Below are 26,298 nucleotides of genomic sequence, written 5' to 3'. Positions count from 1 at the left end.
AAGTTTCTAACTCTCTATTTCTCTAACTCTCCCTTCCTCTCTGTAAAAAATCAATAAAAAATATATAAAAAATAAAAATAAAAAATAAGTAAAATAAAAATAAAGATGGGATAAAAGCATCTCAAAAATATTTAACAAATAAAGTATTATTATACATTACTTTTAAAAATTGAAGATATTATTTCAACATTTAAACTTAGCTTTTAGAATATGCTAGAAACAAAAGAAGGTGCCAAAACTGGTTTGGCTCAATGGATAGAGCGTCGGGTTTGATTCCGGTCAAGGGCATGTACCTTGGTTGCGGGCACATCCCCAGTAGGGGGTGTGCAAGAGGCAGCTGATCGATGACTCTCTCTCATCCATGTTTCTAACTCTCTATCTCTCTCTCTTCCTCTCTGTACAAAATCAATAAAATATATTATAAAAAAAAAAAAGAAACAGAAGGTTATTATACATAAATCATGATAAATAAGGGAAAACAATTCACTGACATGGAACTTTCAAAGCACAAAGGCATCTTAGGAAAAAAAAAAAAAGCCACAAGCCAGTTACTAGTTTTAATGTATACTAAAATTTCCCTTAGGATGCAACATCAGTAACTGTATGACTATTTCTAATAAAAATGATGCAAACTCAGGTTGATGACCCAGTAAACAAATTTATTTAAATGCATTAACAATCATTCTTTACCAAACTAGGTTATAAAATAAGTTCAATTAGGGCATCTTGCTCAGTCAATCTGAATATTAACTTACTAAAAAGCAGTTCCATGCCCAATCTATATATCAGTGTGACTTGTCAAATGGTTATGTGTATATGCAAAATAATAACTTTGGACTGGAGATGTGTTCTTAAAATCTTCCATGACAAATATATGCAAAGGTCAAAAATGAATGTGTGTGTCCACATTCTTTCATGACCAGGCTAATTTCTAAAGAATGTATGAGAGAGTATCTGGAAGTATGTGAGGACACATCATACAAAGGGCATATCAAGCAAATGTCAAGCAACTGACCCGGAGAAAGAATATGAGGAACTGGGTACATGGGCTCCAGCTATATCCTTATGCAACTCAGAATATATCATATTTTGCCTCTATGGTTCCTTTCTACAAACAGGAAAAAGCACATGGATGACTCTAGAAATAACATTCGCAATGTTGGCAATAATTACTGCTGCAATAAATATTTCTGTGACGTGGTACAGTCTCCTACCTAGAAGTAGGGGCAGTCTAATTTTTATATGTAGTAGCAGAATGGAGAGCCTCCGCATAACACATGAAGACTGATGCTACCGTATGAATGGTAGGGATTAAGTGACTGGTAACTTTAACAGTTAACACTATTAGGTAGTCTCTTTATTAGAGCTATTGATTACTATTTCATTATGTTTGCAGGGATACGTCAACAAAGAAATTTGGAAAAATTCAATTTTCACTAATTTAACTTAAAAGCCGATAGTCAATTTTATGATTATCTTCATATAACAAAAATTTCCTCAAATTTCCTCAAATTTGCAAGAAGACATTATGTTTATGTTTATGCTCTATGTGTACTGACATGACCAATAATGTGACCTGTGGAAAACTGCAGGACCATTAGAGGATGAATATTAATGTCCTAACCAATTTACATGTAATGTTCATAAAACTGAATTATAATGAAGATTATTATTAACAATAATCTTGTTACCATCATCACCATCATTTATGAATATTATCATCACCCTTCTTTAGTTTATTTTTTATACCCTTGAGCTGGTCCAATATTTCAAAATGCATTTGGCCATACATTAACTCCTCTGCTCCTCTGTATTTTTATCCTACCCACTGATCTGCCACGTCGCAAAGCACAAATGCTGGATGAATCCTATCACTGTGCTCTATCTCAGTAGCCAGCTACACAAAGGTAGGGTCATACAGCAGGCTAGAAACAGTCCCCCATAAATTCAATATTAGCACTATCTGAAAATAGAACCACACTTCTGGAGTAATTTTACTCTTCCAATCCCCACAAAAAGATTTCTGAATCATCTTCACTTCATTTAAACCTCTATTCCTCTTCAACACCCCCACTACCCTGCCCGCAATCTACACCACTAGGCAGATGATCTTTGTCTCTTACTTTACAAAAAAAAGAGAACACGTCACACAAGAACTCCATCTTCCTGATGCTTCTTATACATGAAAGCACCTCCAGATTCATCCCACTCATCATCCCTCCTATTACAAGGGTGAGTTCTGCCTCTTTATTCTAAAGCTAATCTCTTCAACTGTTTTCAAGTTCATTCACTTCCATCTTGTCAGGAACTTGATATTATTAATTATTTTTTCTCTTTTGTATATTCAACTCCTCTCTCCAAATTGATAAATCCCACTAGGCTTTAAACGTCTTACAGTTTCTATAGTATTAATTTAAAAACAAAACAAACAAACAAAAAAACACTACACTTGACCTCTATTTAGCTGAATTGTGCCCTCCTCCCTCCCCCACAAAAAAAAAAAAAAATCTGTATGGTTCTAACCCTCAATCATTCAGAATGTATCCATATTTATTTAAAGATAGGGCCTTTAAAGAAACAATTAAGTTAAAATGAGGTTATTAGGATGGGTTGTAATCTAATGACAGGTGTCCTTAAAAGGAGAGGAAATGTGGATACAGATAAAAGAGAAAAATGATTTGAAGTTATGGGGAGAAGATGGTCATCGACAAGCCAAGGGAGACCTAGAACAGATCCTTCTCTCACTGTCCTCAGAAGGAATCAACCCTGCTAACACCTGGATTTGGACTGTTAGCCTCCAGAACTGTGAGAACATGTTTTTGTTTCGTAAGTGCCCAGTACGCAGCACTTCATTGCAGCAGCCCTCGTAAGCTAATGCAACCTCTTTTCTACCACTTAAGGAACTGCTATTGCTCATCTTTTCTTCAAACACAAAATTCTCAGAGTCATCTGTACTCAAGTGTCTGTCATCACACCTTGCTCATTCCAGAGTTCATGTCAATGTGCTTCTGGCCGTGCCATTCATGCCCTGTGTTCACCAATTATCTCCATCTTGTACATTCTAACCAACATGTGAAGTCTTACTCTTTTTCAGTCTTTCAGCAGCATTTGTCAGGGTTCCCAAATCCTTTCCTGAAGTGCTTTTTCTTGGCTTCCTCTTCACCCTTCTCTTCTTTATTTCTGGCCAATCATTTATTGCCTTCTCATTGCATGCTAGAGTTTCTCTTAGCTTAGTTAACAAGCCCACTTCTCATGTTCTCTCAGCTCTTTACTTGGGCAATTCTCATCCATATCCTTGCCTTTGATTATCATTCATATACAAATAACAAACAAATATGTCACCAGCCCAAACTTCTCTGATTTCTGGACCTGTTTAGGAATACCCTTCTACATTTTGCTTAGATGTCTCAAAGTCACCTCAAATTTAACATATCTAAACCCAATATAGTGATTCTCTAGACCCTTTTCCACCTACACTTAAATCCAAACATAATTGGACACCACTACCATCCATTAAGTTTTGCAAGCCATACTCCCACCACTCTCCTTTATAGTTGCAATTTTACAACTGGTGCAAGAGATTCATGTACTAGAGGAAGGGGGGTCTGCACTGACTACCAGGGAGCAGCTCCTGCATTGAGCGTCTGCTTCCTAGTGGTCAGTGTGTGTCATGGTAACTGTTGATTTGCATATTATGCTCTTATGATATAGGATTAGGCTCTGTAAAGGGGGGATTTTTGTCTATTTTACTCACCATTGTATTCCACCACCACAATGTCACACTAATAGAAACATCCACATTTGAATGAGTGAGCAAATAATTGATATTAATAGAAAACTCATGTGCCAAACACTACACATTTTATTATTATAATTAACTTCTTTAATCCTTGTGACACTGTACTAAGTGGGTCATATTATTACTATTATTGTTATGCTCAGTTTACTAAGAAGGAAGCTACAGCATTGAGTGGTAACAGTTCATTCCCAACTTGAAAGTAGTAGGAAAGGGTGAACCCAGATTACCTGGGTGACTTGTATGTCACTGTTATTCCATCATTACAGTATTCCAAGATAACCCCTTAATGTAGTCCCATCATTTAAATGAAATCATTTCAGAAATAAACAATTCATAAGCTTAAATTGCATGCTGTTCTGAGTAGCGTGATAAAATCTGCACTGTTCCAGTCAGGAAGTGAATCACTCCTCTATTCAACAAATTCCATACTAGATATGCTATCTATCATTAATCACTTAGCCTTCTTCTCAGTTATCAGGCTATCACAGTATCACAGGGCTGTGTCCAAGTAACCCTTATTTTACTTAACTGTGGCCACAAATTGCAAGAGTAGTAGTGCTGGCTATTTGGATAGGCCAAGCCATAAAGTGTTCCTTTAAGTGAAAATATATGTACATATAGAGAAAAAACATAGCATATGCACATTTAGGTATTCTTCATGATTTCAGGGATCCAATGGGGGTCTTAATATTATACCCCTCACAGACATAGGGGACAATGTTACTCTCAAGCTACTTGGCTAATTTTAACTGGATTTAATACAAGCTATCTTTAACTTACAAATATATTACACAGAAAAAGTTATATAATAGTATAATTAACTTATGTTCAGCAATCTTTGGTTTGGTTATCATGAGATGAAACCTAAATCTTTTCGCCTAGAATTCAAGATCTTCCATGACCCAGCTCCTTCCTTCATTTCAAGCTTTGTACCCATGACATCCTGATAATCTGGTCAGAGGTCAACAACTACCTTCCAATTGTGGCCTACCACTGTTTCTGTAAATAAAACTTCATTGGAGCATAGACATACACATTCATTTACATAATGCTTACGGATTACAAGGGCAGGTTAAATAGCCATAACAAAGCCAAAACATTCACTATTTGGCCTTTTACAGAAAAAGTATGCCAACAACTAAAGTGTACTTCTAGACTAGAGTCTAATTCAATGGAAATATATACAAAAGCTGACACTAATTGAGTACTGGGTTCTTTCAGCAAACACTTCAAAAGTGGACTTATTATTCCTGTTTCAGTAATGAAAAAACTATGGGAGAAAAATAGAGAAAGGAAAAAAAGAAAAAAAAGAAGTTAAATGAAATTGCAGGTGGCTAAATAATATAGCCATGATCACACACCAAAAAAAAAAAATAGAAGAATTGGGATTCAGAATATGCTCTCTGAACTATTTTGCTCTATGATTCAAAAGCCAAAAATTTCCCACAGTGCTTTACTGCTTCCTTTTTCTTCAATAAAGCTTGGGCTTTCATGCCGCTATTATTTATTCATGCTGTTCTTTATCCTTCACAAAATGCCAAATTCTTTTAAAACAAAAGGAGATGCCTGGTTTAAAAGATGTCCACACATGCTTGGAGGACAAGCCCAAATTCCACCTACTCCACTAAATGTTCCTAGATTACTTGCAACCAGAGGAATCATCCCTCCTATAAATGCCCATAGCACATCAGTCATGCCCCTGTGACACTTAACATTCTATCCCCTTAAGTTTAATGACAGCAAAAGGCAAGTGTACCTTTATATCCTATATAATAAGCACTTCATAAATAATTACCTAGTAAATGTAATAAAAAACATTTCTAATCTGAATGTTTAAGTAAAATATTTTAAGATTTATCTCTTAATAATTCAACATGAAAATTCAGAATGTAGTTTAAATAACAGAAATGTCTTCCTTGGCATTGATTTTTTAATTATAAGAGGAACTAAAAAGTTATAAATATTAAATACACAAAAATTTCTATCAGTTTCATATAATAAAATTTAATATTATAATTGTTTATATTACATTTTATCACTTCACTTGGTTAGAGAAACTAAATACTCAAATTAACAAAACACTAACAAATTATTAAAAAGAAATCAAATATCAATAATATGTTATCCTATCTAATGAAGATGTAATATGTAAATTGACTGTCACTCCAAGACAAGATGGCCACCCCAATGTGGTCAAAGATCACCGCCCCATGTGGACACAAGATGGCCACCACAAGATGGCTTGCAGGGGAGGGCAGTTGTGGGCAATCAGGCCAGCAGGGAAGGATAGTTGGGAGGGACCAAGCCTGCAGGGGAAGGCAGTTGAGGGGGACCAGGCCTGCAGGGGAGAGGAATTAGGGGCAATCAAGCCAGTAGGAAAGGGCAGTTAGGGTTGACCAGACTGGCAGGAGAGGGCAGATGGGGGTGACCAGGCCGGCAGGGGAGGGCTGTTAGGGGCAATTATGCCGACAGGAGAGGGCAGTTAGGGCAACCAGGCTGCCAAGGGAGGGAAGTTAGGTGGACTGAGCCAGCAGGGGAGGGCAGTTGGGGGCGATGACCTGTAGGGGAGGGCAGTTAGGGGCAGACAGGCCTGCAGGGGAGAGCAGTTGGGGGCGACCAAGACTGCAGGGGAGGACAGTTAGGGGTGACCAGGCTGGCAGGGGAGGACAGTTAGGGACGACCAGGCCTGCAGGGAAGGGTAGTTAGGGCAATCGGGCTAGTAGGGGAGCAGTTAGGGGATGATCAGGCTGGCAGGCAGAGGTGGTGAGGGGCAATCAGGCAGGCAGGCAGGCAGGCGAGCAGTTTAGAACCAGCAATCCTGGATTGTGAGAGAGATGTCCGACTGCCAAGTAGGATTGGGCCTAAACAGGCAGTTGGACATCCCTTGAGGGGTCCCAGATTGGAGAGGTTGCAGGCTGGGCTGAGGGACACACATGTTCATGTGCACACATGTGCGCACACAAATTTCATGCACCGGGCCTCTAGATCATTATAAGAATGCAGAGACCACAGATGTTTCCACCTAGTTATTTTTGAAGTTCATTTTGATAGCATGAACTGAATGCTCAATGCCATCACTGTAGAAAAAATATATTCTTAATATAAATACTATTTGTAAAAATATACATTTTTAAATATATATATTTTATTGATTTTTTACAGAGAGGAAGAGAGAGGGATAGAGAGTTAGAAACATCAATGAGAGACATCAATCAGCTGCCTCCAGCACACCCCTCACTGGGGATGTGTCCGCAACTAAGGTACATGCATGCCCTTGACCGGAATCGAACCCAGGGCCCCTGAGTCCACAGGCCGACACTCTATCCACTGAGCCAAACCGACTTTGGCTACATTATTTTTTTTTAAAATATATTTTATTGACTTTTTACAGTGAGTAAGGGAGAAGGATAAACAGTTAGAAACATTGATGAGAGAGAAACATTGATCAGCTGCCTCCTGCACACCCCTACTGGGGATGTACCTGCAACCAGGGTACATGCCCTTGACTGGAATCGAACCTGGGATCCTTCAATCTGCAGGCTGATGCACTATCCACTGAGCCAAACCAGTTTCAGCAAAATATACATAATTTGAAAACTAAGTTTGATTTGATGTCTAAGGTTCTCCATACAGTATAATAATGCCTGGCATAAAATCAGTCAGAGTAGAAATTATGTTTAAAAAACACAACACTGATAAATAAAAAGAGTTAAATATATTCAAATCAGACACCTACCTGCATCACCTTCTGTTGAATCTCTTCCAATTGTGTACGCTTACTACGTTGTCTACAAACTTCCTGGTAGCGGGTATATTGCTCTCGCAGGGAATCTAATAACTTCATAACCTGTGGCTGTGCGAGCAGTTCATCATCCATAGGAGACCATGACACTCCTCCATCTGAGCCATTAAACCGACGCTGCTGCAATTCGGATAACAATTCATGCCCTTTATGGATAAAAGATACTTATAATTAATATCCATAAAGAAATACAATTCTCTCAATTCTAGTCCCATATTTTTAGAGCCTATCTACCTTATGTCTATCTACCTACCAGGTCTTAAGTTCTCACATGGAATTTTAAAATTTATATAGAAATAGAAAACTGCATATATGTATCGATACATATATACAACATAGTATATTTATATGCTATTTCATATATCATGAATATATATTCTAAATATGCAATACTGTATAGTAATTTTATGGTATATTTACATATTTAATCTATATTTATCATATTAATCTTATTGGTGGATTCATTGCTCAGAATACTGTACTAACCAATCCTCTTTTCCTGTGAGTACAATTACACTCTGGAATTTCTGTCTGATGGTACTAATCAATACTAAGCACTATGTTGTATGATTTTAGTATTAATCCATACCCTTCATTATAGCTCCTAAAAGAAAAGTTGATGTTGTAACAAATGTACGATTGCAATAAAGATAGCTAGTCCTTATTATTGGTAGAAAATAATATATAAACAACTTTTATTTATGGGATTCCCCACAATATATTAGTGGGAATCATGAGAAGCCAAAGAATATCCAACGTTATTCAATTACTGCAATCTAATAAAGAAAATCTGCTCATTCCTGAGAAATTATTGTAGAAATGCAGAATATGCAACGTGTAAAGCTGTAAGTATCCTAACAATTTCACAGGTAAATAAATTAACAAATTGTTTTTCCAGGGTACTACCACCCTGTTTCCCCGTATTAACTTTTTCTCCCAAAGTTGCGCTAGGTCTTATTTTCGGAGGATGTCTTATTTTCGGGGAAACACAGTATTTCAACTATTATTTAGTGGTCAAAAAAAAAATGCGGATATTTAAATTCTTTTGTTTTCACCTTTATTCAGGAACATGTCCTAAATTTAAATGGCTTTTAATATATAGAAACAAAACTTCTAATTTAATTTGGAGGTATTCACAATTTCTAAAAAAATATCCAAGATTGTTCCAAACTTCTCTATTTTATACTCTCCCTGTTTTAAAAGTAAACAGCATATAATAAAGGACTTAATGGCACATAAACAAGGAATTGTTTCAAATCTAGAGCAATACTGTATTTCAGCCTAAATTTATTCTAGTTGTTTCTCAGATTCTAGAACATACTGAAGTTCTTTTAAATAATACCTTGATTTTATTTCTAATGTATTTTCTAATAATAGATCATAATTCTAATTCTGCCTTGTAAAAAGGCACTGTTCTCACCGAAACCGGTTTGGCTCAGTGGTAGAGCGTCAGTCTGTAGACTGAAGGGTCCCAGGTTCGATTCCGGTCAAGGGCATGTACATTGGTTGCAGGCGCATCCCCGATGGGGGGTGTGCAAGAGGCAGCTGGTCGATGTTTCTCTCACTTTGACGTTCTAGCTCTCTATTTCTCTCCCTTCCTCTCTGTGAAATATCAATAATATATATATATATATATATATATATATATATATATATATATATTTTTTTTTTTTTTATTTTTTTTTATTTTTAAAGGCACTGTTCTCATAGCACTTTACATGTTATCTTATTTATCCTTTACCACACACACCCAGTCAAGTGTAGGTACTGTTATCATCCCAATGTTAAGATGGGAAACTGAGGCATGAAAAAGTTAAGTAACTTATTATGTAGGTTATACAGCTATTGGAATAGTAAGATTAGAGTTGAGACTTGAGCAGTTTGGTTTCCAAGTATTGCCTTTGAAATCATTATGTGGTGCTGCTTCTCTAACAGAAATGGAAAACATTAAGGGAATTGTCAAAGTAAAAAGATAAATATATTCTGATCATAATAGCTTTTATGAATTTACATATACAGAACATACCATGCAACAATGAACACACACTCTGTTCAAGACCATTACAAGGTGCCAAGTGTTTTTACGTAGATGACTTTAAAACAGTATAGCAGTGGCACTGGATTTAGTCCTATTTTTAGTGCTATGGTAATAAAGCTTAATAGTTACTTGACCTTGAGCAAGTTTTTTAATATCCCTAAGCCTTGTCTTCCTTAAGTACAAAATAGAGAAAATAATCCTAATTATCTCAAGCGATTGTTAGAAGGATGAAATACAAAAAAAAAAAAAAAAAAAAAAAAAAAAAAAAAAAAAAAAAAAAAAAAAAAAGAAAAAAAAAAAAAAAAAAAAAAAAAAAAAAAAAACACACACAAATAATTACAGTGTTAGAGTAAGTTTTTAATAATCCTCATAGCAACCCCATATAATAGAAATTTTATCTCCACTTTACAGATAAGAAAATAAACCCAAGTATTTCAAGGGAGAGTTAATTTAACAATTTATCTTTATTAATACTTTCAATATTATGGAGAACATTAACAGCTCGGTTAAGTCAAATTATCAGTTTGAAAAATTTCCCCGTAAGTTTCTACCACATAATACAGAGTAATTCATCACTTAAATCATCAATAGTTCTCCAACTTAATCAAAACACTATATAACAAACCAATTTTACCATAGGTTAATCGACTAAGAGCTAGGTTCCTACAGCATCTCCTAACATTATAACAAAATTATGTTATTCAAGGACCAGCTACACATGTTCAACCAATGTTTATTTCATGACTCAATCAATATATGATTAGTTTATTGGATTATGATTATTGATCAGTATGTTTTTTCATCTTACCTGTCTGAAGAACTGTTTCAGGATCAACTGATGGAAGGAAATTTAAATCCACAGACCTGGCAAGCACCAAGAGTAATTTTTTTTTTAACCTGTATTTCTACCCATATAATTAAAGAAAATCCTTCATATATACATATTAAAACAGAACAGCTAAAGTATGAAAATCTAAGGAATACTGTTCTACATTATTTCTCTAAAGCATTAGGAAACCCATTAGAGTTAACTAAATACTCATCCCCACAAAAATATCTATGTGATAAATCACAAAATATACTACTGAGAAAAATAGTTTATTATTATTAACTAGAGGCCTGGTGCACAAAATTCGTGGACTTGAGGGGGGTCCCTCAGCCCAGCCTGTGCCCTCTTGCAGCCCAGAGCCCTTTGGAGATGTCCAACTTCTGGCTTAGGGGAGCAAGCCTAAGCTGTCAGTCGGACATCCTTAGCACTGCAGCGGAGGTGGGAGAGACTCCTGCCACTGCCGCAGCCATGAGCCCAGCTTCTGGCTGAGTGGTGCTCCCCCTGTGGGAGCGCACTTACCACCAAGGGGCAGCTCCTGGATTGAGCATCTGCCCCTGGTGGTCAGTGTGTGTCATAGCAACTGGTCATTCCACCATTTGGTTGATTTGCATATTAGCCTTTTATTATATAGGATTATGATGTTATTTCAAATATATCAAAGAAATCCATTTTAGTAGTTTTCACTGGATATTTGTTTCAAAATGAAATTGCTAATTATGTAATAACCCAGAAATGTTAACATTAAAAAACCCAATGTAGTCATCTGCCAACAATCAAAAGTTTACTTACCCACAGCAACCTCGGAGAACTGCAAATATTCTCATATTTGTGGGTGTGTGTGTGTCCCTTGCAATTGTATTCTCTTCCCTGTACTAATTATGCTTCATGAGTTGGACTATGGACTTTATTAAACACATTTGGGAAGTAGAAGATAAGTGAAAGATTGTGTAATGACAAAGCAAAGCCTCAGACCCTGCCGCTGTAACCAGGAAGTCTTGCTCTAAATCTCTCACTTTTGTCAACTGATCTAGGCATTTGGACTTTATTTGGCCTCAATACTTTCTGAGGGCTGACATAAAGGTGATAAAAATTTGCAAGGGGATGACTTTACTATCTGGGATTTTAGTGACTAAGCAATACACTTTGAGTTCCTTTAGGAGAGACTGACAAATATAACATCCTATATAATAAAACCCTAATATGCAAATAGACCGAATAGCCAAATGACCAGTCTCTATGATGCGCACTGACCACCAGGGGGCAGATGCTCAATCCCCCCAGGGGGAGTGCTGCTCAGCCAGAAGCCAGGCTCATGGCTGGTGAGTTTAACGGCGGTGGCAGGAGCCTCTCCCGCTTCAGCAGCAGTGCTAAGGAGCCCTTGGGGGTGCCTGGCTAAGCCGGAAAGTGGACATCCCCCGAGGACTCCCGGACTGTGAGAGGGCGCAGGCTGGGTAAGGGACTGCCTCCTCCCTCAGTGCCCGAATGCCATGCACTGGCCCTCTAGATTTATATAACACATTTATATATTCATGCGAATCAACATTTCCCAAATAATTTCCAAATTGAACAAGATATTATTAGATGGGGAAAAAAAGGGTGACACTTGAACATAAACACAAGAAGTTCAAGAGAAACAAACACTTTGTTTTTGTTTTTACTGCAATGCTTTCTCAGCATTAAACCTTCTGACTATAAACTCATTTCTATAGGCACTCTTTTAGCATGCTGAGACACAGGACTTTAAGAAACATCAAACTTACTCTGCTATACTATTGAGAGATAGAAGTTTGGCTAATTTTTATCAAATAACTTGTGTGAGGTTTTCAATACCTGAGCCATAGCATATATATATACAGACACATATTTACATTTTACATTTCTACAATGCACCAATAGGATAGTAATGTTCCTAAATGTTTAACCTTAATGACATTTACATTCAAACCATTTGTTTTCACATTTTTACTTTGTTTTAATTAAGAATTGGTGTTATACAATGACCCTCTCATATCCCTCTTATCATTTCAGTTGATTGGTATGTAACTATATTTGAATTCACAGAATATCAAGATGATTTTTTTATAGGTTCTATTGTATTTGTAAGACTAGATTCAAAAGAGACAGAGTACTGATTCTTTCAAATGTCTTAATGAAAAATTACTGTTCTAGTGACCACTTTGTTATTGAGAGATCAGAAAGAGTTATTTGCATCCTGAAATGCTTTCTACCTTGGGAGAGTGACTTGGTCTACCAACAGAAAAATGAAAACTGCAAAGGTTCCCAAGCTCAATGGGAACCCATTAAAATGATTTATCTAAGTAATACATTTAGATAATACAACTGAACAATTACTTTATCTAGTGTCATAAAATAGTAAATTCTCCAAGTTGAACTCATGAGTATCACATACTTTATAAGGTTACGGGAGCTCTATTAGCCAGGCATGTAAGTGCTAATGTATTTAAATAAGGTCACATTACATTTATTTCAAGCTGCAACCTTTTCCATATTCTTTATAAGCAAAGTAGAATTCTAAAAAGGTAAAAAATTGTTTCATTTGGAAAACATTTCCTTGCCAATGAATATTTTACACTGTGTCAGAAAAAAATAAAACTGTTACTATTCATCAAATAAAATCTTTTGTAAATAAATTTTTATTCAAATCAGTAAAATTTGCATATAAAGCAATTTCTCAAAAATTTTTAAAAAATAAACTTAATTCAACTTTTGAATGCAACTTTTATTGAATGGAGACTTGCTTACCTTAGTTCTTTTAGCTTGCATTGACAATACAGTTTCTTTTATCAGGTTAATCATAGCTTTGCAAGGGTATAATTTCATGACTCTGGCCACCTACCTTTCTTTCTCTTGATTTCCTTTATCACTTCCATTGTTAATCAAAGCAAGTTCATCTAATAATGATGTAGATTCCTTTGTAAACTTCTCAAAAACCTACAATATGAAATGTTATTAACATATTAAGAATAATATGTTAGTATTATTCTAATTAAAAGTTAGTATGTACTAAAGGATTTTCAGTTAAGAGCAAGAGAATTAGCCAGAAAGGTTTCTCCTTCCCCCTCTGGATGTCATGTAGTACAATTCAACCATCAGAGCACAACAGTGTACAGGAGAGAAGACTCAACCACTCCCTAAAAAATGAATAGTTTTAATGGATAAGAAATTCTTAAAACTTAAATACATTAAGAAATTATTTTCATTCTTCAATCAGCAAGTTTATCTGTATTCCTATATTTCCTTGAGAAACATCTACATCCATAATAGCTTTAACTGCATGAATGTTATTTAGAAAAGTTTTAATTCTCTATTTCCAGTTATGGAACATTTCTTTGTTATTCTATTATCAATCCATACTGGTTGCATGTAATGGTTAAAGAATTTTTACATACAAGCATACAGCATAAAAATAAATTAGTTACAATTTTAACATGAGTTCTTAAAATATTTCTTAAAAGGGATTTGGGCAAGTCCAGTTAACATAAAGTAGACTTGTCTGAAAACATTGTTTAAATATGATAGAAATAGAATTGGTTTTCCATTCCGAAATATCCACAAGTTCATTATTTTTAATAAAATCAGCATATAATCTAAACAGAGTTAATATATTTATTATTTTAGTCCCCCACAGTTTGGTTAAATAATGCTATATTACACAGAGTACCAGATTTCAGAAATCTGGCAAAGAAGATACATTTTCAGAATCAGAGTCAAATTGCTCTCCAATTCAAATTGATGTTTAAATATTTTCTCTGAGAAAGGTATATAACTAGATTACTTCCCAAGAAATTATGCTACTTCTGTTCTACCTAGAAGATTTACAACTTTAACTAGCAATACTGCTACCAATGACAACAACAATAGCTAACGTTTGTGAATCTGACTCCAAAGTATTAGCCTTCAAATACTATACTATCATGTGATATACATTATATTTCTTCATTTTTATAAAAGGGAAAACAAGCTACATTTTAATTAATTATACTTTAGTTGATGAAAACAGTGAAGTTATCAAAATATATCTTATTTACATGTATTAACATTTTATCTCATTGTAATATACCAACCAGCCTCTTATTTAACCAGTCCATGTGATCGTAAGAGAGACTTCCACCAAAATCTTCCGTTAACTGACATGGTTCTATATAACGCGTCAATTTATTAGCAGACACTAAAATAACCTATAAAGGTAAAAAGAAAAGAAACATTTAGTAAGCCACTTTTTATGGCCATGAAAGTTATGAGGAAGTAAAATTAGGATAAACTATGCAATATTGTTTCCAACATGATATATCAGTTATTTAATACAACAACATTTAAAATCAATTCAATAAATTGTGGACATTACTAAGAAATATGCGATCATTAACTGTTTATAGTATCATATTTTAAAAGAGCAAGGGACACTAGAGCAGCTTGGTTTAAATATTTTCAAATTTTATCAATATTAATAATTTCTTTGTGATAAAAATCAGCTCCTTTACTACAATATTTTCAGCAAAGAATTTTCATGTGGCCTTAAACTTAGCTAAGCACACTAAAATGATAAGCACAAATGAATAATAAACCTGGCAATCAAAAATTGCACACTTTATTGTACTCTTGGCTTATACTCTGTAATAAAGAATTAACAAGTCTATCATTTCATTATAATTTGTGAAAAGCTAATAAGAAAAATCAAACTTGATGAATATAAAAATTATACAAAGTTTCTCTAACATTCTTTTGATTATATATTAACAATACATGTCCCTATAATGGTAGAGTAAAACTTGGGATATACTAATATTTAGTTTGAAAATCAGAACTAAAATGTAGAGCAATCAGAGAGTTCATAAACTTGAAAATCATGTTAAAAAGGTAATCTTTTCATGCTAAACTTTAAATGATTTCAAATACAAATTATGGAATCATCTAAGAGACCACTGTAGAGCTAAATAAACTTTCAGTGAATATACACATGAATAAAAAAAAAAAAATACATGGGAGAAAGGTATTCAAATGGTAGTACTAAAGCAAAAATAAGACATTAAGACATGAATTTAAATTTACACACACAAAAAAGACTTGATAAGAAGAAAATAAAAACAATGTGTCAAGCTAGAGGGAATACCATTCTCAGCCAGATAATATATAAAATTATGGCTTTTCTGTAACTCCTCAGAGGGCAGAGGGCACAGAGAAACCAACTAGTCTTAAAAAAAAAGGGGGGGGGGGGAGGACAGGGGTCACAGATCCCTGTTGTCCTTAACAAAATGGAATTCTTGGGAAGGAAGATGTGAGAGAGGAAAGTTGCCCTTACGGTCTTCAATGTGAATTGGAAGCATCAGTTTAAACTCATGACATACTTGATCTTAAATAAAAACATACACTTACATACACAAATTTTCTAATTCTGTCCACTGACAGGTTAGAAATCACGACCAATTCTGTAAACATACACACTCCTAGCATCCAAATGTTGTCTCCAAATACCATTCCCCATTTTAAAGAATCAACTCTCCTTGCTTGGAGAAATGCCAGATCTGGAAATACATATGCTGAGCTTGGGATGTCTCATCCAGATATTGAGGTTATTAAAGACTACTCAGGTTGTGCCAAAAAGTCCTGAAAAGGTTTCCACTGGTCAAGATACAATAATTTGCATATCAATAAGAATAATAAACGTGGTATTTTAAAATGTCAGTATGTTGAACTCAATGAGATCATACTTATAAAATCAGGATATAAAGGGGAAAAAAGTATCTAACCTTTTATATAGCAACAATACCACTGCGTAAATAATAAATGAGGTTCAGTTTCTCATTATAGAAGTATTCTAGCTAGTAAATAAAGAAATAATAATAGAACTAGAACATCGTCTTTTTAAATCTTTAATAAATTAAGGGATCTAGGCACTGAACATCAATGGTTGCGAACATAAAAAAAAAAGAAAAAAAAAAAGAAGATAACTATTATGAGACTCATGATCAATGAACAGCCTTGGAAAAGGAAATGAATTCTGAATCTAATCAATTGTCTAAATCCAACTATCAATTTATGGAAATACAAAGATTTGAGAAGGCAAAAGAATATGTTATCCACACCACAGAGATACTCCTGGCAGTGAAAAACTCCATAGGACAAACAACCTGTTCACTTCAAGGGAGAAAAAAAAAATGATAAAAAAAAATAGAAAGAGAAATACAGAATCCCACAACAAATAAAGAGAATTATGTATTCCTTTAAAACAATCATAAAATAGTTTTTAAAAATGACTATATCACACCATAAAGAAAGCCTAGGTACATTAAAAAAAAAAAAACTGCAATGAAATTAAGGTAGGACTCAATCAAATCAGAAATTAACAAAATTAAAAAACCTTATCCACTTGGAAAGGCATCTCAACCAATCACAACTTATGGACACTGTTTAATTCCTGTTACAAATAAACCAATATATACCTTAATTTATATATAAATTTCAAAATATAGTAATTATAAATAATATTCGCCGAAACCGGTTTGGCTCAGTGGATAGAGCGTCAGCCTGCGGACTGAAGGGTCCCGAGTTCGATACTGGTCAAGGGCATGTAAGTTGGTTACGGGTGCATCCCTAGTGGGGGGTGTGCAGGAGGCAGCTGATCGATGATTCTCTCTCATCGATGTTTCTAACTCTCTATCCCTCTCTCTTCCTCTCTGTAAAAAGTCAATAAAATGTATTTTTTTAATTATAAATAATATTCTGTATAGAACCAAATCTTTTTATAACATTTACCAAATGATGAAAAATTTGAAACCAATTGGCTCTTAGATATTAAAGGATTTTTTTTTTAAGGCATGATAATGGGTATTGGGTTATAGTTTTTATAGTCTTTATGTTTTAGAGACACATAATAAAGGATTTATTTATAAATTAATTGAAATATCTTCAATTTCATTCATTATAATACCCTCAGTTTTCCCTGAGCAAAGTGGCTGAGGGTAAGGATGAGGCAGGAAGAACCATGGATTGATCGTTGTTGAAACTAGACATAGGAATACAGAGAGTTCATTATTTATTTAAAAACGAAAATAATTGTGTTAATCTTTCTTTTAAAACAATCTTCCCAGAAAGAAAATACCAGGCCTACCCAGTTTACAAGTGAGTTTTAAAAATCAAATAAATTTTCAGTAGCTAAGAAGTATTTTATTAACTAACTATGTTGTGAAAGTTTATGTGTGATGCTGCAAGTATACCAGATCTTGAACCAGCTTCAATTCTGGCTCTGCTCTGTACTAGCCCTGAGATTTCTAGTTAAGTCCTGTGAAGTCTGGAAGCCTCCCTCAGTGGTCTCCTTCTATAAAATCAGCACATTTGTCCTGATGACCTATAAGCTACTTGCTTAGCTTCACAGTCTAAGAAGCTTCATTTAAATTAAAAAAAAAAAACCTCAAAGAACAGGCCATTTCTTAATTAAATGCTTTCAGATAATAAAAATAAAGGAAAACCCTTAACTTATTTTGAGACTAAACTAACAGATACCCAAGGATAACTTGAGAAAAGACCATATGATTTAAATATTTTCGTTAGCCAATATCAAGTGGTAACAAGGCATAGAGCAGCAGAAACTTTTAGACACCACAAGTGGATAGACAAAAATGCCTCTTTGGAAAAATAATTTGGCATTATCTTGAAATTGTAAACATTTCTATAACCTATGCCTGGATATTCTGCAAACAAAAACTTTATACATGTTTATCAGGAGACATATACCTGCGTATGTTTATAGAGCATCATTTATAATGGTGAAAGAATGGAAACAACCCAAATATCCATCTACAGAACAAGTATATTGTTTTTATTCACACAATGGAAACACATTCAGCAGTGAGCATGCATCAACTGCATCTACTGCAAGAATATGCATAACTCTTAGACAGGCAATGAAGAGTGAGAAAAAGCAAGTCAGTCAAGACTAAAATCATGATACCCTATTTATAAAACTCAAAAAAACAAATAATACTAAACATATTATTTTTAGAATAAATATCCATAAATAACTCTAGATATAAATATAAAAAATAAACATTCTCTACTTTCTTATAAAGATTTTCTTTCACATTTATGTTTTTAATACACACATACAGAAAGAAAAGCTAAACAGAAGATGAAAAAACACAAATAATTTAGGTGTTCAGGGATGGGGATAGGTGAATGGGATCAGAGAGGGGCACTCAGATTTATTTTAAATTTTAGATATTTGAGTTCTTAGGTTATGTGGTAGGTACTCAAGTGTTTGTTTTATTATTAAGATTCTTATATACATTTTTAAATATATGTACCAAATGCCATATTAAAAAACTAAAAACAGAAAAGAAGGAAATAACTTATAGAAGAAACAAGATGAGATCTCAACCTCAGACTGGGGAAACAGTACCTCTTCAGAGGCAGCAAACAAGGGGGTTAGAGGTAGAACAAGGAAAATAGGGAGGTGTGATGACAGGGAAGTTGAGAGTTCATGTGATTCTTTTTTCCATTAAAAAAATAATAATAAGATACAGAACATTAGATTACATTTTTTGTTAGTTTAATGACAGCAAACTGTATAATATCTGTCAACTTTAAATAGCAACTTACTGTTATCTCTAGGATAAGGAGTTTAGCATATTTTACTATTTAGGCACCAATGGAGCTAATTTAAGATAAACAATGGAATAAAAGAAACACAGAGAAGTACTGTCACAGAGGGCTTTATTTTATCATCTAGCTCCAATGCAGCTTCTTTAGACTAGTTCTTAGAGGCAAACATGAAGTTAAACATTCAACAATCAGTGGAGTTAAGCCAAATATGCTGCCTCGAACTCCTTTTGGGATTCAGGCAGACACTTCCACTCTAGAAAGATTAAACACAATCAGATCCCAGGGGAGCTTCTCTTTTCTCTAAAAATGTCTATTTATTAACTAAGTATATACTAACAATTTATTTATTTGATAAGGAAATGAACTACCTGCTAAAATGACCATCAATTCATATCTGAAAAGATGATATTTCCAAAACACTCCTAAAAAAAAAAAAAAAAAAAAAAGACTGAACAGAAAATACAATGAATGGGAAATATAAAAAATGGTCTTTCTGCTCTACAACTGTACCTTATTTGGCCCAATATTCTATTTAAAACACTGAACTATCTTTTTTAAAAAACCTGTCTATCATGTCCCTCATAACAGCTTTTATTGATGTGCTGTTTATTTGCTAAATAATCATTATCTAATGGAAATTAAATTTATTTATTAAAAGTATTATTTATTTGATGTTATATATTTTAATGTTGGAAATATAAAAATAAATAAGGTTCTATAAAGGAAATAGCTTTTTTTTATTGCTGTTTCTCCAATAACCCGGAGACAGCTGTACAACACTTTCATAAAGTGGATTAAAGATTTCTGGTTTGTTTCTAAAGCCTTGCTGACAATACTCTAAATAAATCTACATGTTGTTGCTCCTCTGGTCATAATAGTGCAGAGAGACAAAGGCTTTACTAGAATACTCCCAATTTCCAAATTTCTTTTTTAAGTTAAACACCATTAAATAATAACTAGAAGGATCCTAAGCTAGGAGCCAATCATTCCCGGTTTATACCATAGCTCTGACACAAACTCACCCTGTAAAAGTCAACCTAAAGGAATTCACTCCTAGCTTATTTCCCCAATCTGCCAAAAAAGTTATATTGTTATTAATGAGGTCTCTTTAAGCTCTCAGAGGACATAATTCTGATCAGCTGTCATCCCATACACTTAATTTGGACCCCTGTTTCTAATATATGACCTGTTCTTGCCCAATGAAGAGCACTTGTCACTTTCCATCCACTGATTAATCTCACTAAACACACACACACACACACACACACACACACACACGTTTTTATATTTTGCAGTACCTAAATCCATAAAACTATTGGCAACAGATTTCAAGTTTAATAAGCCAAAGGAAAAATCTGCAGTTACTCAGTTATTTGTGGCAAAGGTTTATTTGCATCTGAATATTTCCTTTAAAACTCATTTTCCTAAAATTAACTTAAATGTAAATAGTATAGATTCACTTTCTTTTATGACATAAAATATATTTAAGGATATACTACAGGAAGAAAAAAAAAAGATCACTTTGCCAAATCCTTTTAAAGAAAGTAAACACTATGAAATTGTTTTATAGTGAAGTCCTACATAAAACATTACTTTTTCCTTTATTTTATGTTGAGAGGTTAAGACAAATTAAATGAATATAAGCATAATATTTTATTAAATAGCACATGCCATTGTTCAAAAGTTTGAAAAATATTTAACATGTTATCTTTAACCAAAACTTTTGTGAAGGTTTTCTTTAATCTGAAATCAAATTTATAGAAAAGACTTAAACCTTGTCTCTCCCTTAATCCCACTCTTCTGTCTGTAACTAGAACACATATCCTTTCCTAATAAAATATTCTTAAAGAACATAACATTGAACTTGTTACTCTCCAAGCACTCAGATGTTTTACTTTTTAGTTTACTTATGTTAAGAATATATGTGTAAGATTTGGAATTAAAATGTGTCTTGCTAAGTCTTTGCGTGCTTAGTACATACTCATGTGTATGTGTGTTTATACATATACTACTTACTACTATCTCAAGGTGCATGTTTGCTTGCATTTGTTTGCTGTAGAATATTTTTCTAAGGGAAAATAACTTTCTACAAAAACTGGAAAGAAAAGTAAACAGAGGAACATGAAGACAATCTTTGATCCTGGGTCCAACATTAGTATGGCCTCAAAAAAAGAACAGGATCAGATGCAGTAATAAAAAGACACAGCTATGCCAAGACCGGTTTGGCTCAGTGGATAGAGCGTCGGCCTGCGGACTGAAAAGTCCCAGGTTCGATTCCGGTCAAGGGCATGTACCTTGGTTGCGGGCACATCCCCAGTAGGGGGTGTGCAAGAGGCAGCTGATCAATGATTCTCTCTCATCGATGTTTCTAACTATCTGTCCCTCTCAATTCCTCTCTTGTAAAAGCAATAAAATATATATATATATAAAAAAAGACACAGCTATTAACTCAAATGGATCATAGATCTAAATATAAAACCTAAAATACATAAGAAATTTTTTTTAATGTATTTTTATTAACTTCAGAGAAAAAAGGGAAGACAGAGAATCATTGATTGGCTGCTTCCTACACGCCCCCTACTGGGGGTCAAGCCCCCAATCCAAGCATGTACCCTTGACAGCAATCAAACCTGGGGACCCTTTAGTCAGCAGGCCAATACTCAATCCAGTGAGCCACACCAGCTAGGGCTAGGAGAAATCTTTGTGACCTTAGGTTAGGCAAAAATTTCTCAGCTATAGCACAAAAAGCCTTGTTCATAAAAAAAAATTTTTTTTAAAGCTGCACTTCATTAAAGTTAAAAACTTCTTGAAACATGCTGTTAAGATCTTGCAAGGCAAATGACAGAGACGTAACATTTGCAAATTACACAGCTCTTAAAAGACCTCTAACCAAATTCGTATAGAACTTTCATATTTTAATAGCAAGAAAACAAAGGCCTTGTTTATTTTTTTTTAAATGGGTAAAAAATGTTTACCACCAAAAAAGATAAATAATGGCATATAAACATTTGAAAATGAACTTGTAACATTATCATTTGAGAGATACAAGTTAAAACCAAAATGATACACCTCTACACACCCACTAGAATAACTATAATTTCAATAAACAAAAACTGACAATACCAAGTGCTAGCAAGAATGGAAATTGCATACTTTGCTGGTGAGAATGCAAAATTATATGGCTGCTTTCAAATTCTACTTTGGAAGTGTTTTATAAAGTTAAATATATACTTACCATATGACCCACCAATCTAATTCCTTAGTATTTTACCCCTCAAGATAAAAACTTCATATAAAAGCCTATAATGAATGTTTATAGTACTTTATTGTAATCACTAATAACTGAACACAACTTGTGGAATGGATACACAGACTGTGGTATACCTTCACGATGGATTACTGTAGCTCAGTAATAAGAACTATCAATACATATAACATGGATGAATCTCAAGTGCAAATGCGCATGTGAAAAAATGTTACATAATGTATCATTCCATTTCCATGACATTCTAGAAAAGGCAAAACTATAGGGACAGAAAACAGTTCCCTAGTTGTCTGGGACTAGAGATGGAAGAAGTAGTTGACTACAAAGAAGTGTGATGGAAATAGCATGATGAGCTATTTCCTGTTTTCCTGATTGTGATGTGGTTACATACCTGTTTGTCTTTGTGTTTGTCAAAACTCTCAAAATTGTACACTAAAATGGATAGATTTTATTGCAAATAAATTATAACCTAATATTTTCTTTTAGTGAAGAAAAAAATCACTCATTTTAAAACATTTCAAAGCTACCTCATTTAAGAACTAACCAGGCTTTCTGAAATCTTTCTCAGACACTTTAGCAATCTGTCCTCCAGACCAAAAATACATCGACACTGACTTTATTGAAAATAAACATGTGTAGCAACGTCCATAATGAGTCTTAATTCTCTGGCTTGCAAAAGCATTGAAGGCTCTATATTCTATAGGTAAAGATTGGACTTTATACATCTTGCAAAGCTCCCATATTTTATTTAACTGGTGTAAAGTTTAGTATCTATCAACTCTCCTACTAGGAAGCTGGGATTAACAGGTTGTGAAAGGAAAAATATAACAGAATTGTTTAAATTTATATTTCATCTTTGGACTTATTCCTGATCTAAAATAAGATTTATTTTCATGCAAGGAAAGTGAGAGGGAGAGAGAAATGTCAATAGGGAAGGATGGATAATTGTGTTCATTGTATCAAAACCAATTGTATCAAAACCAATCCAGATACTAAAAAAAAATAAAAAATTGGCATATCATAAAATATGCGCTGCCCTCAATTACAAAATGTCTATGATTTCCTAGTATGATTTACATGTCCTGTGGTAATTATTTTTGACTAAAAAGTTTTTGACTAAAAAGTTTCTACTTATTCAAATGAGTTAACAAAGAGTGATATAAATGGAAATAAGAAAGCATTTGTTGTCTTTGACAAAGCATCATAATTCATTCAACAAGTATCTGAATATGACTTTATACTTACTGATCATTGCTTAGGCACTGAGGAAGCATTACTTAAGCACTGCATAGTATCCAAAGCTGCACAAACAAAACAATACCAGCAAAGCACTATTTTTAAAGATAAAACACACTTCTATATTTACCTCAAAGCCAAGTCTATCCTTTTCTTTCCAAAAGCAAAAATGTGTTACTTTCTTATCCCAGAATTCATCTGGCTTTACCACACAAACAAGGGACACCTCAGCTGGAACAACATTCTGTAAAATATTAAAAAATAATTATAAATTATATATGTAAAATGAATAGTTTATTAAAGCTATAAATTACTAGATATTCATGATTAGGCTGAGTAGTTAAGAGACCTTTGGAAAATAATTAAAATAATAAAGTAGAAGAAATACTCCAAACTTCAAAACATATATGGCAATAAAGAAATACTTGAAAGACAAGCTGACTCAGAAGAGATTACAGTATTCCATAGTGAAGGTAAACAGCAATACACACAGTACAAGTTGATTGTTTTTGTTTTACTGAAGCTCTCAAACAGGGATATGTATAGATATAAACTGCAAGACAATTTTAGTTGAAAAATTATAAAATTTCTGTTTTCTAACCCAATTTTCTTGGAGAAATTCTTCAAATAATGTAAAATCAATTTTCTCACAAAATAAGTTTCTTATAGGTCACTATACAAAAAAGCCAAAATTCTGCATGATTATTAACTTAATGAGGACAAAGCTAATCTTTGATTAATACAATTTCACATTTAATAGATATGGTTATTCATATGACCTAAAAATGGAAATTAACATTTATCCATGTATAAATATCCCATGTATACTTTATCAGCAAGCTCCTTATTTTTTTTTTAATATATTTTATTGATTTTGTACAGAGAGGAAGGGAGAGAGATAGAGAGTTAGAAACATCGATGAGAGAGAATCATCGATCAGCTGCCTCTTGCACCCCCCCCCCACTGGGGATATGCCCACAACCAAGGTACATGCCCTTGACTGGAATCGAACCCGGGACCCTCCAGTCCCCAAGCCGACGCTCCATCCACTGAGCCAAACCAGTTTCGGCTCAGCAAGCTCCTTATACATATCTTAAATTTGCCTGTTTTTATGACCTACATTGCTAATATCCCAAACTAGTCAGCCTTTTGAAATATTCTCTGAACAGACCTCCCTGCTTCATGTTTCCTCTACTCAGAATAACATTCAACCCCTTACCAAGGTCTAGAAGGCCCTCCAGGGCCAGTGACCTCTCAGACCTCATCTCATACCTTTCTCCTCAGCTCACTCCTTCGCCAGTTATTGATGGCCTTGCTGCTCCTGGAATGTAAGAAGTCTGTTCCCACCTCAGGGCTTTTGCCTTGACATTTCCTGTCTGGAATGTTCTTTGTCTCATACAGGAATGCTCCCTCAGTTCATTTAGGGTTCTACTGAAATATTCCCTCTTCACTAATCACCCTACCTAACATAGCACCATTGGCTCAGTCTCCTTTTACCACTGTATTTTTCTTCTTAGTATTTACCACTATCTGATGTTTCATTATTTGGTAATTTTCCTCTTTATTACCTAACCTTCCAGTAGAACATAAGCTGCCAATGGCAGGTGCCTTATCTATCATGTCACTCCTATGTGCCCGGCATATAGAGGACACTCCATATATACAGTATATTTATTGCATAAATGAATTTGCATTAACAAGTGGCTTTCATCCTTCAACTTTACAGAAGAATAAATTGAGCTTTAGAGAACTAAAGTAATTTATCCAAAATAAAAAGTGATGGTGCTGTAATGGAAACTAGGCCTGCCTGACTCTAAAGTTCTACCACACCATTTCAAATGTTCTAGACTAGGGATCAGAGTAAATTCTTTCTGAAAGGCCAGATAATAAATATTTTAGGCTTTGCATGCAATACAGCCTATGTTGTAATTATTTAAAATTCTGTCCCTGTAGTATAGAAGAAGCCATAAGCAAATATGTAAACAAATGAGTGTGGTTGAGTTCCAATAAAACTTCATTTACAAACTCCAGGGACCAACAACCATAAATTTATATTCTATACCATAAGTGGTATAACGGAATGATGATAACATAATAATACAATGTTATTATTAAGTAGGATAGAAGACCTTCCTACTTAAAACATGGCAATGGGCACATCACAAACCTACTGTTCCCTGTAATGACTGGGCTATGAATAAACTAAGTAAAAGATTTTATTAATTTCCATTTTATTAAAAATCAAATCAAAACTTTTACCAGAGGGACAAGGAAGTTCAAGGTAGATTAAGGCTTATTCATATGACTTGTGAAAGTATTATTTCAAAATCATTAAATATTAAAGCTGTGAGAAACAAGAGAAACCAAGCCACCCATCTGAGAGAATATTAGCTGTTGGCAGAGCCAGCACTAAGCTCTGGGCTCCCAATCAACTGATACCAGTACCTTCTGAAATAAAAGCAATGAGAGACTGCATGTAGAAAATGTTTGACTAGGAGCAAACAACAGGCCACTGCAATTTCTGAAAATGTTGAGTATTTATAAATCCAAAAGTTGTTAAAATACGTATCAGAAAAGAAATCACAAAAAGGGATTAAATCATCCATTGATTGTTCTTCAATACTGTCACTGATCAAAGTCCACTTCAGACAGCAAGTTCCCGTGCATTTGTGACACAGTTAAGTAATGGGATGAAAGGAAGAACACAGGT

The 26,298-nt window shown here is 34.2% G+C and overlaps 1 protein-coding gene across 3 annotated transcripts in view; it reads right to left on the bottom strand.

Moving 5' to 3' along the window:
- Positions 1-26,298, bottom strand: part of SESTD1 (SEC14 and spectrin domain containing 1) — a 92,843-nt gene that overhangs the window by 21,480 nt on the left and 45,065 nt on the right. For all 3 annotated transcript variants that reach the window (XM_036421142.2, XM_045575750.1, XM_036421143.2), the window contains 5 exons: positions 23,719-23,832; positions 14,554-14,667; positions 13,326-13,420; positions 10,448-10,503; positions 7,536-7,747 (listed from right to left, as the gene is read on the bottom strand). In XM_036421142.2, coding sequence (XP_036277035.1) covers positions 7,536-7,747; positions 10,448-10,503; positions 13,326-13,420; positions 14,554-14,667; positions 23,719-23,832 — 591 coding nt within the window. The remainder of the gene's footprint in view (positions 1-7,535; positions 7,748-10,447; positions 10,504-13,325; positions 13,421-14,553; positions 14,668-23,718; positions 23,833-26,298) is intronic.

The sequence above is a fragment of the Pipistrellus kuhlii genome, unplaced genomic scaffold (assembly GCF_014108245.1).
Source record: "Pipistrellus kuhlii isolate mPipKuh1 unplaced genomic scaffold, mPipKuh1.p scaffold_m20_p_7, whole genome shotgun sequence".
Classification (NCBI taxonomy): domain Eukaryota; kingdom Metazoa; phylum Chordata; class Mammalia; order Chiroptera; family Vespertilionidae; genus Pipistrellus; species Pipistrellus kuhlii.
The sequence above is the reverse complement of the archived record's forward strand: the minus strand, read 5'-3'. Positions and strand labels throughout refer to the sequence as shown.